General features: G+C 43.4%; 1 protein-coding gene across 4 annotated transcripts in view; it reads left to right on the forward strand.

Moving 5' to 3' along the window:
- The window catches only part of PCSK7 (proprotein convertase subtilisin/kexin type 7), a 119,878-nt gene that overhangs the window by 71,666 nt on the left and 27,866 nt on the right, over positions 1–20,346 (forward strand). For all 4 annotated transcript variants that reach the window (XM_040327650.1, XM_040327651.1, XM_040327654.1 and 1 more), the window contains exons 12-13: positions 16,881–17,037; positions 19,500–19,594. In XM_040327650.1, coding sequence (XP_040183584.1) covers positions 16,881–17,037; positions 19,500–19,594 — 252 coding nt within the window. The remainder of the gene's footprint in view (positions 1–16,880; positions 17,038–19,499; positions 19,595–20,346) is intronic.

A 20,346-nucleotide genomic window follows, 5' to 3' on the forward strand; every position in this document is an offset into this window, starting at 1 on the left:
CCAGGACGGCAGGCCTACTTCCCGCCCTATGTGGAGGGAAAAGATAAGCTAAACGCTAGGTGGTAAGTACCTATACGGAACAAGGTCCCTTGTGAACCAGTTCAGGATTACTTTATTACATACTGGGGATCAAGGGGAAGGGTGGGGACTTTTAAATTGTTAAGTGATTGTGTTTCCTGTGGGGAGGAGCCATCATCTCTCGTGTGCCGTCCTGGAAGGTTCATAGAAATAACGTTATCGGTAAGTAACGTAGGTTTTTACAGTTACATTTGTCTTCTATGTAGTTTTCTTTGTGCCATCCTTACTTTTTATTGGGGCCTTGTTAGTTGAACTTCTTAAACAATTAAATAAAAGAATAAATGAAAAAGGGGAGGGGGGGTGCATCCCAGTGATCTTTGATTTCTTCCATGTTTTTCAGGAAGACCTCTGCCCCTCAAAGAAGTTGATAAAATTGCATTTTGTGCTATTTTTTGGGGATCTTTAGAAATTCATAAGGTGTGGTTGTTGCGCTGTATTGCAACGCAGGCAAGAGCAGACCTCATAAATGAAAAGTCTGTGATATTTGAATCTAGGGCAACCTGAGTGGGAAACAAAGTAAACCTGCCCTAATTGTAATATAGGAGCTTCCATTGTGGCCCTCCTAAAATGCCTAGTTGCCTGCCGGACAGCTCTCTGGCATTCATTCATTTCAAACCACTAGATTGAAACCTGTATAAATATAAGCAAAAAAAGTCCTTATCTGGTTATTTGTTCTTGTCAGTGATTTACCATATTGATGCAAGAGTGTCAGCATGACAGCCAACCAACTAGCATTTTTCTGGTGACAATAGCAGGCTGCATGTTTCTTTCACAAATGGTTTCCTTTAAGCAAATTATATTAGAATTATCTGTTCAAACTTAATACCTAAACAGGATAGGAATTTCATAAAGTTGTGGGAAAAGGTAAACCATGAGAACTTCTCTGCTATGTGAATAAAAACACAGGCATACTATAGCTGTAGGCAGTATAGTGGTGTCTGACCATGAGGATTAACATGGCAATGAGTGCTTTGTGTGCTGAATGTATGATACTGTACAGAAAATGTCTACTAATTCTTGCAGCAAAAAAGGTCAAGCATGTACTTATGTTTATGTAAACCTCCCTAATCCTACCTCCCAGTATGTATTATTTTGTTCTGTGGATTTTATGTCAGAAATATGAAAAACCAGCATGGGTGCCACCTTCGTTTTTTCCTTTGTGTCAGAAATGAGGCATCTACAATGCTGTCAATTTGCTCCAAGGTCTCATGAAGCCAGTGTCTCAGTTTTGAATATAGAGGACAAGAAGTGAATCTAGCAGTCACTTCATCACACAATAGTAGCAGATGTACTGGTAGGAGGGAGGTGTCATAAAGGGGGAACTGGTAAGGCCACCTGGGAGGGTTAATTACTGATTAAAAAGTGTAACAAAGAGGAGATCTTTGGCAGTGTCGTCTGTACACCTTTATTCAATAATCATTCCTTGTTTGCCTTCACTCGATTTGGAGAGCTGAAACAAGCTCCCATATGGCAATGCGTTTAGTGGCCTTAAGGCCCCTTTCAGACGAACGTCTGTTTTGTCGCAGCTAAAAGCATGTTTATGTTTTGCTGGAATTCAAGACTCCAGGCACAGCGATTAGCTGCATTTGTACAGTGCTTTTAGCTGCGGTTGCGTTTAGCCGCGGCACGATATTGAACGGGGGTCCGACTTGGATCCCTGCCAATACCAAGCACTGCGTTTGGTATGAATCTTGAGGGGGAACTCCACGCCAAATTTCAAATAAAAAACCGGCATGGGTTCCCCCTACAGGAGCATACCAGGGTCTTGGATCTGCTATGGATTTTAAGGAGACACCCTGTACGCCGAAAAAAACGGCGTGGGGTTCCACCCAAAATCCATACCAGACCCATATCCGAGCAGCAGCCCGGCTGGTCAGGAAAGGGGTGGGGACGAGCGCGCACCCCCCTCCTTAACCGTGCCAGGCCGCATGCCCTCAACATGGGGGGGTAGGTGCTTTGGGGCAGGGGGGCGCCCTGTGGCCCCCCCACCCCAAAGCACCTGTCCCCATGTTAATGAGGACAGGGCCTCTTCCCGACAATCCTGGTCGTTGGTTGTCGGGGTCTGCGGGAGGGGAGCTTATCGGAATCTGGGAGCCTCCTTTAAGAAGGGGGTCCCCAGATGCCGGCCCCCCACCCTAGGTGAATGAATGTGGGGTACCCCTAGCCATTAACCTGGCAGAAAAAAAAATGTAAAAAAACACTACACAGGTTTTTTAAAGTAATTTATTAGTCAGCTCCAGGGCCCCCCTCTCTCCTTTAGCTCTTTTACGAGGGGGGGCCTGCTTCTTCGATGTCTTCTGCGGGGGGGATGTGCCGGTCTTCACCGCCGGGTGGTTCTCTTCTGCCGGGGGTGCTTTCTTCTTTAGCTCTTTTACAGCGGCCCCCCTCCCAGGCTTCTTCGGCGGCGGGGGGGTGGATATGCCGGTCTTAACCGCCATCTGGTTCTCTTCCGCTGTGCTGGGCCGCTTCCTTCTTTAGCTCTTTTACAGCGGCCCCCCTCCCGGGCGTCTTCGACGGGGGGTGCCTGGGCTTCTGTCGCTTTCTGCCTCCTTCTTCTCCTCTTCTTCGATGATGACACGTCGCTTCCTCCCGCTGTAATGCCGTGTGTGCGGCTCGCACCGATTTATATAGGCCTTTTATGACGTAACTGTCCCATCATGCTCCGGGTGCACCTACCCCCCCATGTTGAGGGCATGCGAGCCTGGCACAGTTAAGGAGGGGGGGGCAGCTCGCTCATCCGCCCACCCATTTCCTGACCAGCCGGGCTGCTGTTCGGATATGGGTCTGGTATGGATTTTGGGGGGAACCCCACGCTGTTTTATTGGCGTACGGGGTGTCTTCTTAAAATCCATAGCAGATCCAAGGGCCTGGTATGCTCCTGTACCCATGCTGGTTTTTTATTTGAAATTTGGCGTGGAGTTTCCGCTCAAGATTCATACTAAACGCAGTTGACACAGTGCACTGCGGTTACCTGCGGTTATGTGCCGATAGCTGCTGGATTTCGCAGCTGGATGCATCCAGTTCTATTTTTTCTATCCGCAGAAAAAACGCGGGGAACAAAACCGCAGGTAACCGTAGTGTGTGAATGATGTCATAGGAAAGCATTGTGTGCTTCTAGCTGCGGTAAAATCCGCAGCTAAAAGCACCATTCTATCTGTCCGTGTGAAAGGGGCCTTAGGTGAAACCATTAGTGCTAGGCAGTGGTGTCACCTTTGCTTTCTACTGGGGAGGGTCACTGGATTGACATGGGTGCACTGGATTGAGGTGTTTTGCAAATACAGAGATTGCACAAAAATGTATTGGCAAGGCATGTGAGCATTTGTAAACTTGGCCATGGGTGAATGTTAATGCTGTTACCCATATTGCTTTATAAACACAATACAATTAATGTAAATGACATGTTGCTAAACAGTATAAAACTTTGCTCAAGGGGTCACTGCTGATACAAAGAACATTGTTTCCACTCCCCAGTTTTCCTAGATTACAGTTCCAATTTTACACACTAAATTTACTTTATGATTTAGGCCTTTAAAGATTCTTTACATTTACATTTTTTAAAATACATTCACCTAGTGCTCCAAAGGCTTTTTTTTTTTTTTTTATATATAAAGCTGAATTCTAGGTAGCTATAAAAGACCTACGTTGACCACTTAAGCCCCAGACCATTTTGTTGCTTAATGACCAGGCCACTTTTTGCGATTCGGTACTGCGTCGCTTTAACTGACAATTGTGTGGTGGTGCGACCAGGCTCCCAAACAAAATTGACATTCTTTTTTTCCCACAAATGGAGCCTTCTTTTGGTGGTATTTGATCACCTCTGCGGTTTTTATTTTTTGCGCTTTAAACAAAAATAGATCGATAATTTTTGAAAAAAATTCTATATTTTTAACTTTTTTTGCGATAATAAATATCGCCCAAAAAGATCTAAAAAAAAAAACATATTTTTTCTTTTCCTCAGTTTATGCCGAAACGTATTGTTCTGCATATTTTTGGTAAAAAAAATCTCTAAGCGTTTATCGATTGGTTTGCGCAAAAGTTATAGTGTCTACAAAATAGGGGATAGTTTATAGAATTTTTATTAGTAATGGCGGAGATCTGCGTTTTTTTTTGTGACTGCGATATTATGGCGGACACGTCGGACACTTTTGACAGATTTTTGGGACCATTGTAATTTTTACAGCGATCGGTGCTATAAAAATGCACTGGTTACTGTGAAAATTACACTGGCAAGGGGTTAACCTCTAGGTGACGCTGTAGGTGTTAAGTGTTCCCTAAGGAGTGATTCTTGCTGTAGGAAGGCGTGGCTTGCTTTCGACACGTCACTGATCATGTTCCCGATGACAGGGAACAGTTACAGTGTCACTAGGCAGAACAAGGAGATGTTGTTTTTACATCTCCCCGTTCTATCTCTCCGTGAGACGATCGCGGATTTGCCCGTGGCGATGGAGTCCGCGGGACCCACGGGCGAACTCACGGAGATCGCGGCTGGGCTTGCTGTTTAAGACCCGTCGTTCCCTAAAAAAAAGTGTTGCCTATAGTTCTACTTTAGGCACAAAATTCTGCAGATTTTATGGAGAGGACTAAGAAGATATAACCATGCCAATGGTGCAGCAGAAAATACATAACACAGTGAGGAAGGTTTGTGGTTCAGGATAAAAGGACCGTCAAAATTAGAAGCTCCGCCCCCCCCCCCCCCCCCCACAGTTGCGGAATGCTGGCAGGAAGCAGTGCGGCTGCTTTATGGGGACACTAGACCAATTTGCCTCTCTGTCCAGTACGCCCCATAAGACTGGTGCTACACTAATAGTGTAGCGCAAGCCGGCGGGGACTCTTTCCATGCTGCCCCCCTGCAACGTGCTGCCCTAGGCCTGGGCCTTGTTGGCCTAGGCCAGGATACAGCCCTGCGTACAGGTACGTTCTTTTGCCTGCCCGTGCCATGCTGCAGATGTATATCTGCGTGTGGCGGGCAGCAAGCGGTTAATGCCGCTCTGTCATGATTATTACATTATTAAAGTGCTATCAAGCCGTAAAACAAACATTTTTTTTGTATTGCCGCCTACCAATTCTTAGATGTGGCGGCTTAATTGGTTTTTGCCTTTTAGGCTTTTTTCCCTTCATTTTCATCTTGGAATTAAACCAGTAAGTCTGTTTTTCAAAAGAACAAGCTTTCTTGCAGTTACAGGTATGAGACAAACCATTTTAAACTGACAGTGGTGCTTAAAATCATCTTTTATATATTCATGTAAAACATTTATCCCAAAAGGGAAAACTGTTGCTGTAACTGCTTGCAAAGTGTTAGCTGGAGCTTGGCTTTAATCTGCTAGTACTTCTAAAACTCTCCTCCCCTTTAGATTGGTAATTTTTCTGTCAAAAGGTGCCTCTGTGCTCCTTTATCCAGAGTGGGGGGCACGCTAATACAAAATGTGTGTGACTAGCTAGATCACCAGGTGAAAAGAGGGAACAATACTAAAAAAAAAATTATACAGTATATACGGTGCTCCTGGGAGAAGTGCAGAATCACTTTGTCCATTGGAACCTTCACCTATACCTGTAGACTTTCAACAGGATAGAGGAAAGGTATGTGGCAACTGGATGGATGCATTATGGAGTAATCAATGGAAGGATGGCTGAGCAGGAGAAAGGACAGAGACTGGAACCTCTGCAGCTCCCCCAGAAGATCTGGGTAGGATCACCTCAATGCAGAAGGAAACTAACAGCAAAATGCTGAAGTCAGTATAAAGAAAAAATCATGTTGACTCTGCGGCAGGTTGGTTTCATACCCTCTGCCGAAGAGAAACTTTTTGGATTTATCTTCTTAATACTGTGTCACCAGGAGATCTTAATGAGGTGCATACTATTTTGTAGTGAGCACCCAGTTCCAGCACCCGGAGCACCAGGCAAACCATACAATGGCCTGTTTCTCTTGGATGGACAAATCCTTTGAACGCATTCATTCGATTCACAGCAATAGATTCCTAATGCAAATACCACACATAGTGCTTAATTGATGAAGGAATAACGAAGGAGTAGCCCACACATGGCCATGAAATAGCTTTTAATAAATTGTCCTATTATTTTTGGTCAGACTTTAGGGGGGTCGGACTGTGCCCTGTGGGAGTAAACAATGCCCCATTATTGGTGTCAGTGGAAGAATAGTGCCCCATCATTGGTGTCAGTGGGAGGAATAGTGCCCCATTGTCAGTAGAAGGAATTGTGTTCAATTGTTGGTGTCAGTGGCAGGAATAATGCCTCGTGGGCTGGATAAAGGCAAGCAAAGGGCCGCAGTTTCGAGACTACTGGTTTACACAATCAAAAAAAAAAGAGTATAATAAACAAGACTGTAATGGTAATAACATTTTATTGAGTATACCCTTCTGGCTAAGGCTCGATTCACATCTATGCATGTTTTTTTGGACACGCGTTTTTATTGTGATTTGACCGCAATTTGCGTTTTTTGTTTTTATTTTTTACACTGTATATAGCTGGTTGGTAAGGAGGGGGGCAGGGAAGCTGACCGACGCGTCCTTAACAACTGATGGGTCAGTCATCAGCTGTCAGTGGGCTTCCCCGCTGACAGCTGAATGTAAAAAAAAAAATTGCCGGCTTAAAAAAATTGGAGGGAAAAAACAGCGAGGGGCCCCCCCCCTTGGGTCTAGTATGGATTCCAAGAGGACCCCCCCTCTCCATAATTTTTAAATATGGATCCTGCTTACGCTATTCTACACTTTCTAACTTACATTTTCACTCTCTCCCTCTCTTCTGGCACTTTCCTCAACTCTCTAAAACATGCACTAGTCACCCCCATCCTTAAAAAGCCCCTACTGGGACCCCACCAATCTTAACCTATGTCTTACAACTGACTGAGAACAAACTTATTGATCCCATTAAGTCTGGATTTCGCCCTCAACACTCCACAGAAACTGCTCTCTTTAACCTCACAAACAACCTATTAAAGGCTAAAACCAACAGACACTATTCTGTACTACTACTCCTCCTGGACCTTTCTGCTGACTTTGACACAGTGGACCACCCCCTCCTCCTAAAACAAAAAAAAAACACTCTCTTGGTCTCCGTGACTGTACTTTTCACTTGTTCTCATCCCATCTATCCCACTGGACCTTCAGTGTCACTTATAACTCAAGGTTCTATTCCTGGACCTCTCCTATTCTCAATCTACACCTCCTCCCTGGGTCAGTTGATTGCCTCCCATGGCTTTCAATAACATTTCTATGCTGAAGACACCCAAATCTATCTCTCTACCCCTCGGCTCACTCCATCAATCTCCTCATGCATCACCAGCTTACTAACAGACATATCAGCCTGGATGTCACACCACTTCCTCAAACTCTATATATTCAATATTCAAAACTAAGCTCAACTATTAACCTGTACCCACATGCCAAGGTGTAATTTTGAAAAGGACCAACTCATGTAAAGGAACAAGTAGTTGCCACCATCCCTTGTATATAAAAAAAATACAATTAAAAATAAATAAATAAATAAAATAAAAATCTACTGTAATATTTTACAGTGCCAAATTTGGTATTTCAAAGATAGCATGGAGAGAGACCGGGGACAATTTTGTGCAGACAATAATTTTTAAGGCACTGCCAGGCTTACCCATAAGCTATGGCGGTACAGTACGGTGGCCAGCAACAGTGGCTTCCGTCCTTGCCAAATGAAACAAAGCAATTTGCGTTGTTCGATTCTCATGATGTGGTTAGGAATGGGAACCAGTGGGACCCTGAAATAATAGAGGAGTTTGGCAAATGGGTCATGCGAAGGGCATATATCCTGCTGTACAGACTTAAACTTTGGACCTCTCTGAGAGCTCCCTTGTCGTTCTGCAAGGTTGTGCTTTTGGTTGCCATTACCCCAGCTTGCAGGATATTAAAGCAACAGCCCTTTCCTGTACTTCACCATGATACGTTGGTGTTGAGGCCTCTGTCTGCTTTGCCCAAGGGTCTTGTAAGGGCTAGGCTGCTTCTCAACCCACTATTTTTAGGTGGATTCATCTGCTCATTTCTCAGGCCTATATCATCAAGCATAAGTTTCCTCCTTTCTCAGGTGAGGACAATTCTACCAGGCGGTATCAGTGCTTCCTGGGTTATACAGCACCAGGCTTCTGTTGTCCCAAGTTATGTAGCATCAAGCTTCTGTTCAAGTTTTGCAAGTCTGCTTCCTGGCCTTCTCTTTACTTGTTTACTAAGTTTTACCAGGTAAATGTTTGTGCTTCTGTGGACACCAGTTTTGGGTAAAAGTCCTTGCAGACAGCTTTGTAGTGGGGTTCCCCTCCTCTGTTTTGGGATTGGACATGTTGGCTTTGTTGCCCACTCCTTGTGTTCAGTGCTTTGGGACAGTCCCAGTAGTCATGAATATGAACTCCTCTGTCTCTTGTGATGTGATAATATAAGAAAAAAAAAAATGAATTTTGGTTCACCTACTAAATATCGTATCCAGCAGAGAATTCTCTCCCTCGTATCCAGCAGAGAAGCCTCTCCCCTGTATCCAGCAGAGAAGCCTCTCCCCTGTATCCAGCAGAGAAGCCTCTCCCCTGTATCCAGCAGAGAAGCCTCTCCCCCGTATCCAGCAGAGAAGCCTCTCCCCCGTATCCAGCAGAGAAGCCTCTCCCCCGTATCCAGCAGAGAAGCCTCTCCCCCGTATCCAGCAGAGAAGCCTCTCCCCCGTATCCAGCAGAGAAGCCTCTCCCCCGTATCCAGCAGAGAAGCCTCTCCCCCGTATCCAGCAGAGAAGCCTCTCCCCCGTATCCAGCAGAGAAGCCTCTCCCCCGTATCCAGCAGAGAAGCCTCTCCCCCGTATCCAGCAGAGAAGCCTCTCCCCCGTATCCAGCAGAGAAGCCTCTCCCCCGTATCCAGCAGAGAAGCCTCTCCCCCGTATCCAGCAGAGATGCCTCTCCCCCGTATCCAGCAGAGATGCCTCTCCCCCGTATTCTGCAGAGAGACTGCCCCATGTCCAGGCATTTTTATTGGACATCTGGGCAGCCCCCATATCCATACAGCAGCGACACTGACTGTTAAACAATTACAAAGCAATCTACTTAAGCCCCGTACACACGATCCGAAAATCGTACGAAATATGGCGCTATCGAAACGATCGTACGATAATCGGATCGTTGGTACAGAGTTTCCGAGAGCCGATCAGGACAGTTCATCCGATTTTATCCTATCGGACATGCACGGAAATTTTTTTTGTACGATGCCAGATCATTTAATCAGTACAGCTGTCGTTCGAAAATGCAATACAAATGCATTACAACACATGACATCACTTCCGATTTTTTATTCTGCTGTATGAGAATTTTCGTGACTTTAGTAAACTCATCAGATTCGACGTGAGATTAGCATACAAAAAAAAACGGACGATCATTCGTCCGATAATCGGATCGTGTGTAGCGGGCATTAGTCTTGGTCAGACAGTGAGCAGTCGGGAGTCGCAGGACAGGCTAGGACACTGCACGGCCACTGGTAACAAAAAAAAAAGCATCCGGTCTACTACGGGGAGAGGAGGAGTGCAGCTGATATCATTCCACCTTCAACTCTCTTAAGGCTGCAGCCGGGAACTTTAGGAGATGTGTCGGGTTATGTGGTCACCAGCCCACTCTTCGAGACGGTGCCAGCATTAAACCAGCTGTAAAAAAAAAAGGTTCTGCTTCCTGGCAGAGGTTTTGGAATGCTGTACTGGCAAGTCCTGCTAGATAAAAGTAGCTAAATCGGCACCAGTTTACTTGCTTACTGAATTGCCTTGATAATTCATCTACTAACTATTCTACATCTTTAGAAGTCCAGTCCACACACATCCTGCACAAAAATAGGGTACAACTACTATGTATGTCTATATCTGTAACAACATCCTGTTGGTATTGACTAAAGGATGCTAGAGTGATGGAGGTTAGAGATAAGAACTTAGGACGGAATCCAAAGGAGCAGTAATGTTCAGGAATCGGATGTTGAGAGCATGATAAACTGTTATGGATTTTGTCCACAATAATGTGTAGAGTCCCTGGAAGCACAGTTTCAGTTTAAATCGGGGACCTGACTTCTAGTGCAACATTTTTGGGTTTGCCCCAGTGACAAAACATGTCAACCTGACTGGCAGCCAAAGTAAAAAATGTTCGGGCAAAACAAGAGAACCGAAGTGGGACAAAAACAAAGTGCTCTCAGAAAAAATCCGAACTTTTATCTACCCTGGTTGTGATGTTTCTCTGTTTATTCATTGATATATTTGTGTTGGTGCTTCTATAGTTTAGGGTAGGAGCAGCAATTGCGACCGCCTGCGTTGTTTAAAAAAAAAAAAAAAGTTTTAATTGCATCCCCTTTGACTAGCTGGATTGCGTGTTGGATAGAAATTTTGCTTTTAGCACCATTCTTTGGTGGCACATAGACTTTACCAACTCCATAACAAAGGAGGTTTTGGTCTTCTACGTAAGAAATAAAAAAAATGCTCTTGTGTTTATGAATCATTCAAACAATAATTGGTAGGTATTCAAGGTAGTGGCTCTACAAGTTCAAGTTCAGAAAGGTTAAAATGAACCACTCTAATGTGATAAATAAAACTGTTGACTGTAATAAAATTAGGCAAAGAAACTTTCAGGGATGCAGTGTTATGTTAGGAATGAAACAGATGGGCACTCGGCTGCTACAGAATAGTTCTATCTAATTGGTATTTTAAAGGTCAAGCTAAATATTTTAGATGGTAAATTGAAATATTTCAAGTAACAACATTTAAAATGGCTTTCACCTAAAAAATAATATAGCTGAGCATGTGAAGAACTAAGGCTTCGAAGATTACAGTATGACATAGAAGGATTTCTTTTAACGTCTTTTCAAGATTTAGAAACTGCCCATAATAAGAGCTAGGCTATGCAGCCAAGTTTATCTATTTGTTGGAAAGACAGTAAGCTTGGAATGTATATTTAACACACTACATAAATCAGAGTGTGAATTATACATCATGTTTTCTTTCTAGACCTCACCTCTCCCTAATTTATGTAATAAGTGTTGACATGCATAGGATAGTTTCCAAACATTACTGGAGCCTGCAACTAAACCCTTATGTGAGTTTTTTTTTTTACTGTGCTATTCCTTTGCTGATTTCAGTGTGGTGCAATTGGCACATCCAGCTTGCTTGGGCATCTGCCAAGCTGAATTCAAGATTTCTTTCCCTTTTCCTTTTTAGGCAATGTTTACTGCTTCTGACTTGGACTGTAAAATGTGAGAGCGCAGAAAACAGTAATAGGAAAGGGAGGAGGTAAAGCAACTGGGTAGAATGAAGGTAGATAGAAAAGCTAGAGATAGGAAAATGCTAATATAAGAAGAAATGAGAGGGAAATGTTGAACAGTTGATCATATAAACAGGGCAGATGAGGGGGAATGCAACATGTAACATTTTGAATAATTGCGCGGTCATGCAACACTGTACCCAGATATGGTTTTTATTTTTTTGCGCTATAAACAAAAAAGAGCGAAAATTTTGAAAAAAGAAACGATATTTTTTACTTTTTGCTATAGTAAATATCCCAATTTAAAAAAAAGGCAGATTATGTATTCTACATATTTTTGGTAAGAAACAAAAATCGCAATAAGCGTATATTGATTGGTTTGCGCAAAAGTTATAGCATCTACAAACTATGGGAAAGATTTATGTAATTTTTTTTTTTTTTTTAGTAATGGCGAGGATCTGCGATTTTTAACCTGACTGTGCGGCGGACAGATCGAACACTTTTGACACTTTTTGGGACCATTGACATTTTATACAGCGATCAGTGCTATAAATATGCACTGTTTGCTGTATAAATGTCACTGGCAGGGAAGGAGTTAAAAATAGGGGGCGATCAAGGGGTTAAATGTGTTACCTAGGAAGTGATTCTAATTGTGGGGGGATGAGACTGACGAGGGGAGGAGATGATCCCTGTTCCTATATAACTAGGGACACATAATCTGTCTCCTCTCCTCTGACAGGATGTGGATCTGTGTGTTTATATACACAGATCCATTTTCCTGCTCTGTCACCCAACAATCGCGGCCGCCGGAATGGTGCATCGGCTCCTGAGTGACGTGGCGGGCACACCCCCCCTATACCGCTGGGAAGCCGAGGACATCATGTGACGCCCACCCAGGATAGGAAATCCCACCTCTGGACATCATAGGACTATGAGCAGGTAGAAAAGTGGCTAAGTTAACCACTTTAATCAAACGATGGACAGTTCTCTAGTTCTGGGTCATATGACCTCTCCTCAGAATGGCTGCTCTCCTGTGCAGCAACCCCGATCTCTGTGAAGAGCCGATAATACGGCTCTTCAACTATGTGATCGGCTGTGTCCAGACACAGCCGGTCACATGTAAATTGTGGAAGTGCTAGTAAACGGCTCTCATCACCTCACACTGACAGAGTGTGTGGCGATGAGAGTTGATCGGTGGCATCTCCTTGCAGGGGACACCCAGACAGGCAATCAGGGGACACTGATCATCAGTAAAGCCCCCCAGTGCCACAAATAAGTGACACCAATTGGTGCCCATTAGTGATGCCAGTCAGTGCCACCTATCAGTGCCCACCAGTGGCTCTTAGCAGTGCAGCATATTGGTGCCTCCTCATCAGTGCCCATAAGTGTCACCTCATCAGTGCAGCCAATCGGTGCACATCCGTGAAGGAGAAAAATTACTTATTTACAAAATTTACTGACAGAAATTATATATATATATTTTTTGTAAAAAATATAAAACCCAGCAGTGATTAAATGCCACCAAAAAAGCACAAAAATGGCCTGGGCAGGAAGGGAATGAAAGTGCCCTGTATTGAAGTGGTTAAACTGTAAGTTTAGTTGGACTTTTATATAAACTCAAAATCAACCCTATAACCAGATCATCGGACTAAAATTTAGACTACTGATTACATGGGTGTCACAAGATGAAATCCAGATCAGCTTTTTCACTAGCAAAGTTGAGTACTTCATACTTTCCGCCACATTTTATCCCACAAGAATGTTAACATAATTTTAAGTTAACATTTGGTTTAGGTTCACATTAACAGGAATTGGTCAGAAAGCTTAAAAGTATGGGGATAGTGTCTGCTCTAACTTCCTATACTTTAAATGGAAGACAACATTTATTTAAACTTTAAGCCTATTTCTGACATTTGTTGCTTACAACTTAAAACCCATAATTTTTGCTAGAAAATTACTTGGAACCCCTAAACATTTTATTTATTTATTTATTTATTTATTTATTTATTTATAATTATATATTTTTTAGCAGAGACCCTAGGGAATAAAATGGTGATCGTTGAAATGGTTTATGTCGCACGGTATTTGCGCAGAGCTGTTTCAAACTCATTTTTCTGGGGGGAAAAAATACACTTTCATGAATTAAAATAAACGGCAAAATTAGCCCAATTTTTTTTTGTATAATGTGAAAGTAAATAGGTATGCAGCATGTCATGCTGTTTGAAATTGCGCACACTCATGGAATGGTGGCAAACTACAGTACCGAAAAATCTTTATAGGCGACGCATTAAAGAAAATGTACCGCTTACCAGGTTAGAGTGAGGTTGTATTCACACCTATGCAGTTTTAGTGCTTTTTGCAGATTTGCCCTACAGTCCATTTAACCACTCCCCTACCCGCCCATAGTCCTATGACGTCCACAGATGGGGATCTCCCATCCTGGGTGGACGTCATAGGACGTACTGGGCTTCCCGGCCGTCTAGCCCTTGTCTCACTTGGCACTGGCATTTGTTCTGACATCAGTTTGAGATGTTTTAGTCACTCGACCTCATACTGACCTGCATAAGGTCAATAGACTTGCATAGGTATGGAAAACCTACTTAAAGCAAATCCTCTCAACACAGGAGCTTGGCGTCCATTCACAACAGCTGCTGCTTTGCAGCGTGTGTGGTGTGGCGAGGTCCAGCAGGACCAGCACAGTGTTGATGCACTGATACCAGTACCGTGCACTTTTCTTCTTTTTTGCAAAAAACGTTATTGATAATGACATATATATCATGTGCAAAATATATATATCCTAAAGTCCACGTGGAGGCAGTTTGAGAAGTCATAGTGTTGAGTCCCGGTGACCAGGATTGTTGTTCTTATGCCCTGCCTCGGGAAGCAGCCCCAACTTTCCGTGTGAGAGGTCCAGTGTCCAACCTTGGAGTTCCCCTGCTTGATACTGCCTGCTTAAATGACCCACTGCCGCTGGCATGTGTGTTCATACTATTCGGTAAGAGTGTTTACCACTTATATGGGGTCGAGGGCACGCTACCCCTGGTGATCCAATTGTGGCCTTTGGTTATCCTATACACCACCTCTCCTGTATTGAGCCATATTTCAGAGCCCTCCTCCTAGTGTGGACTATTCCAGCACACTGGCATCAATACACCTTTATATGAACTATATTCACCATTTAGCGATTTTACTTCTTAATTGGTTATTCAGTGAATTTTGCACTTAGAACTTTGCATTGTGGTTTAATTAATGCACTTTATGATATATATTTTACACATGATGTATATATAGATATATCTATATATCTCTATGTGTGTTTCATTATCATATTAGGGCTACACCATGTGTTATAATCTGTTTATAAACCTCATTGAATTGTCCCGTTTATAAAGTTCTATCGGCTGCCATGCTACCTGTGCTGCACTGGAAACAAGTACTGCACGCTGTACTTTTTTTCAGTGCACACCACCACAGCGCAGGATGTCATTTTTTTCATGTCTTGTGTTGGTGGTACTGTGGGGCTGCATGGGAATAGCCACAAAACAGTCTCACTGCACCAGGTATGAAAGGACCCTTAAGCAGGCTGTAGATTATGCAATTTTCTTTCCTGCAACTATGGGTTGCAGGAAAGAAAATGGCTTGATTCCCCTATCAACACTGATTGTGGCACTATCGTGTTCACCAGGCTGGGGAGATGTTCCTGTGGGGAGAAAAAAGTGTTTTGCAGATGACAGGGCGAGCCTTAAACAGGAAGGGGTGTGGCCTTGACAATGGGTAGGTCATATTTTAATTGGGGGGGGTGCACGAGTTTAGTCAGGCCTTGAGCAGCACAAAATCTAAATATACCTCTACACTAAAGTGTAAACTTTTTACATATAGCACTAAAATGTAACCACGCAGAGCATAAGCCTAGTGCAAATGGGCTGAATGCTGTCTTTGTACGTCAGCTGGTCGGACAGAAGGCTCATGACCAAAAAAGGTCTGCCGGCTGGCTGCTGATCAGCGAGCTCAGCCAATGGCTGAGCGCACTGATCAGAATATTCTGGCAGGGAACCTTCCCCCTGTCAGAACACAATTGCTCATCATTGTGTGATTTGTAAAAGAGTAAAGTATCATGACCCATTAGCAGGAACATATCCAAATGTACCTCCAACTGCCTCCTTATCACTCTTAAAACCAGTTCAACTTAAACTATGCATAAAAAATCCTAGGCAGAGGTTACTTATAACTGAAAACTGATTGCTAAAATATTCAGTATATTCAGGGATATAGGCAACCAAAGCTTTTTTCAGTTTCCTGTTAAAGTTTGGCTTTGACAAACAAGCATGCTTCCACCCGTTTAGTAAATCCTATTTGAAAAACGGAAGCATCACTTTCATTGAGCTGTTCATAGGACGCCATACTTATCAGCTAGTAGCCTTTGAAACTACGGTCTGTGAACTGGGCCTCAAATCATAAGGATGCTGGAAAAGAAAACCAGATTATCATCCATGGAATTGCATTAAAGTGGTATTGAACCCAAAACGAAAAATATAATATATTGCATTATTCTTTTTTTTTTTTTTTTTCTCTTTTTTTCTTTTTTTTTAGACGTTCTCTTCTGGTTTCACCTGGTGATCTGGCCAATAACATACCTCATCATTTTAAGCACCCCTGCTAGTGTTAAATAGTCTAATCTCTGTAAATGCAAGGGAGCTTTTCTGTTGAAAAATAGACTTACTGACTAGATCACCAGATGAAAATAGAAGAAAGAAGGAAACTTGCAGCCATCGCATCTAAGGATTAGCAATCTGCAATAAGATAAATGTTTGTTTTTGGGTTTAATATTGCTTTAACTGACTGATGAATTTAAACGAACAACTAAACAAACAAAGATTGAAAAAAAAATAATGCAAGGAAGATTAATGAGGCAGATACCATTGCTCAGTGAAAGCTATGAAAGCATTGAGGAATGCCATACCCACGGTATGTGGGAAGGAAGTATTTAAATGCAAGATTGTACAATAACAAAAAATTAAAGACCTGACCGAAAATGGAATGCTGCAGCAAAAGTTGAAAAGAGCTGTTGCTCAAAAACCTACATGTGTTGCCGTGCTAAACAAAGGAGCTCTGCACATAAGTGCTGGCTACAATGTCTTTACAGTGATGTGAGACTTCAACTACAGGCAACCTTCTGTCTCAGTCATTGCAGCTAAAGGTGCCCAGATACTTAAAGTGCAGTTATTTGTATTGCTCTTATAATAGCAGTTTTAGTTATCTGCTACACTGGGAAACACGAATCCTGGATTTATTTTTTCTTGCCCAGCCACTATTCATTTACTGCATATACTGTAAAAAAAAAAAATGATTATTACACGAAAAAGTTGAAAGATGGAAAGTTATACGTTATTTGCCTTTCCTCTACTTGATTCATTGTTGTATCTTCATCATCAGCGTTCTAACTTTTAATCCATTGATTTTTCTCTTATCAAATTCCATCTTCCTATACTCTTTTATATACCCATCTGATAAACAACCCATGCATTACTCTTTCTATATGACATGCTTCTTTATTTGTTTCTAGTGACTGCTTCTGACCTCCTGCTCTCTGGAATGAGGACCTTGGAGCATGTAGCAGTGATGGTGACTATCGCACACCCGCGACGTGGGAACTTGCAGCTACAACTCTTTTGTCCCAGTGGGGTGTCATCCCTCATTGGAGCCATGAGGAAGATTGACAAGTAGGTGTTATAAAATGAGATGCATTTTCTGCTGAATGATCACATCTCAGGTTATCTGGCTTTATACTTAAATCTACAAATATATTTGTGTGCACATCAACCCAAGATATTTCAATTTTCAACGTATCTGCTCATTCATTTAGGGGCTGGTTAACACCAGATGCAGCCCAGTGCATTGTTGTTCAGTATCAAAAACACATGGACAGTGTTTAACATGGATTCCAATGGCCCTAGTTCATACCAGTACAGTGTGTTCCAGTGCAGTCAACATGGAATGGAATGCATCTGGTACACTGCAAAACACATAAAAAAATGCAATGGAACACATCAAAAATGCACCAGAGCGCACGTCCTAATTTACAGCCCAGTTTTGAGAATGGCACAAATATTAATTTTCACATTTTCAGTGTTTTTAGATCTTCTTGTCGGCTTTTACTATGGTATATTGAAGTATAATTGCAAGCATTTCATAAGTGTCAAAAGATTTTATTGACGATTACATCAAGTTTATGCTAAGAGTCAATATTTGTAGGGTTTACCCTTCTTTTTCAAGACCCCTGCCATGCTGTCATTCAACTTCTGGGCGCTCACCTTTTCTTCTCTGCACAAGGTTTTTCCCAGATGCACCAAACAATCGGAAAGGGGATTCATCAGAGAAAATGTCTTTACCCCAGTCCTCAGCAGTCCAATTCCTGTACCTTTTGCAGAATATCAGTCCGTCCCTGATGTTTTTCCTGGAGAGAAGTGTCTTCTTTGCTGCCCTTCTTGACACAAGGAAATCCGCCAAAAGTTTTCACCTCACTGTGCATGCAAATACACTCACACCTGCATGCTGCCATTCCTGACCAAGCTCTGCACTGTGGATGCCCCGATCCCACAGCTGAATCAACTGTAAGAGACGGTCCTGGCCAGTGGCGGTGCGCCCATAGAGGGCGCCGCCCCCACTCGCTTCCACACCGCCACTGATACAATACATAGATTCATGCATTGCATGAATCTATGTATTGCCGCTGCTGCCGACTATTCAGATGGCCGGCCCCCTGGTGAGCGCCGGCCATCTGAATAACGGCAGCTGGTTGGCTGTGGAAGTGCCTATCGGAGCTCTGATAGGCTTTCCGATTACAGCCCTCAGGCTGTAATCGCCTTCCAAATACTTATCCAAGGGACTCACGGGGGGTGCGTTCCTTGGATAAGACTGACAGGCGTCTCGGCCAATCAGGTTCACCGGTTCTGGTTACCGGTAACCTGATTGGCTGAAGCGTCATCGAGGGCGGGAGAAGACATCGAGGAACCATGGAAGGAGTATGGCCGACCCCAGAAAGGTAAGTGCCGGGCGGAGGGGGGGCAGCATTTTACAGGGCACAGTGGCGATAATTACTGGGGCACAGTGGTGACAATTGGCACACTGGCGACAATTAATGGGCACAGTGGCGACAAAGGGCACAGTGGCTGCGTTTGATGGCATGGCACAGTGGTGACAATTGATGGCACAGTGGCTGCGTTTTGATGGCATGGCACAGTGGCTGCGTTTGATGGGCCCAGTGGCTGCATTTGATGGGCACAGTGAGGCTGCAATTGTGTTTTTTTTTTTTTTTGTTTGTTTGCGCCCCCCAAACATTTTGAGCACCAGCCGCCACTGGTCCTGGCGCTTGCTGGACTTTCTTGGGTGTCCTGAAGCCTTCTTCACAACAGTTGAACCTCTCTTTCTCTGAAGTTCTTGATTATCCGATAAATGGTTGATTTAGGTGCAATCTTTGTAGCAGCGATATCCTTGCCTGTGAATATCCTGGAGTGATTTCCAGCCTTGTCCTCGTCAACACTGACCTGCGTTAATGAGAGAACCACTGATACGTCAACTGGTCCTTTTTGTGGCAGGGCTGAAATGCAGTGGGGATTAAGTTAATTTTCATGGCAAAGAGGGACTCGTCATAACATTCTGGATTATATGCGAATTGCCATCATAAAAACGGAGGCAGCAGACTTTGTGAAAATGTAATATTTATGTCATTCTCAACTTTTGGCTAGGGCTGTAGATGAAGAAAAATAGGAGGAAAAAACAAAAAAATCACTGAAAGGCATCAAAACGTGCAAGCAGAAAAGCATCCAGAACACAAATTGTGGTGTGATCTGGCCCTTAAACACAGTGATTCATGTGCCTGTAGCTTGTACGTCTATCTTCCTTCCTTTGTAATAGCTTTTTATCTACAAATTTGGGGAATAAATCACTAAGTGTGTGTGTGTGTGTGCGTGCGCAGTTCTTCCTGAGCACCACTTAAAATATCTTAGTTTCTCTGCATACAAATGTACTCTGACAAAAAATGTACATACACTTGTGTAGTAGTATCTAAGAGGAAAGATGGGTATAGACAAATATAAATGTAGATGTAATGTTCACAAATATTAAACTATATAGAGTTTACAAACAGGTGGCTGTTATATAACGGATATCCTTCTCATTTAAGTGATCCAAGTGGCTTTTCTGACTGGACATTTTCAACGGTTCGCTGTTGGGGGGAAAATGCTGAAGGAATGTACAGACTGATGGTAACTGACCTAGGTAAGTTTTATTGACCAACACGAAAAGACAAAGGAGCGCTCCCATCCGTGTGGAAGTCAATAGAGCTACAAGCCCAGGCATAGATAAAATTAGATTTCACTTTAATGTAAAGTTAAAACGCATGGTATGCAGGAGTGCCCAGGCTGATACATTACCAAGCCAGTGGAGAAGAGAAACGCATCCCAAACTTTGAAGGCTGACACCTGATACTGAACCAAGTAGGTTACATTGCCCAGGAGCCTCAGGACGGTGGGAAAATTGTGTAGATAACGACCAACGGGGTCACTGAGATGGCAGGTCCACCTGAAGTCCTGTGTTCCGGAATGGGATGTGATGTAATACATCTGGCGAAAGGGCGCGCAAAAGTCGGCTGATACGGCCCAACTGGGAGCCTTGGAGGGCACTCAAATCATGTCAAACCAAGGGAGAAAAGCCAGTCACCATTCTAAAATGTTTTGGGGCATGCCCCTTCATCATGGTTTGAGTGCTGTCCAAGACTTCCAGTTTGCCCTTGCCAGCTGACTTTCGGGCCTCCTTTTGAGATGTGTATGATATCGCATTCAGTTCTGGGAGACAGGACTTCAGGCAGATGCGCCATCTCAGACACCAGCAGCGATTATCTACACACTTCTCCCATTGTCCTGAGGCTCCTGGGCGGTAAACCTACTGTTGTTGGGTCTGGGATCATGTGTCACCCTTCAGCATTTGGGATTATGTGTTTCTCCTCTTCACTGGGTTGGTGATGTATCGAT

The sequence above is a fragment of the Rana temporaria genome, chromosome 10 (genome assembly GCF_905171775.1).
Source record: "Rana temporaria chromosome 10, aRanTem1.1, whole genome shotgun sequence".
Lineage (NCBI taxonomy): Eukaryota > Metazoa > Chordata > Amphibia > Anura > Ranidae > Rana > Rana temporaria.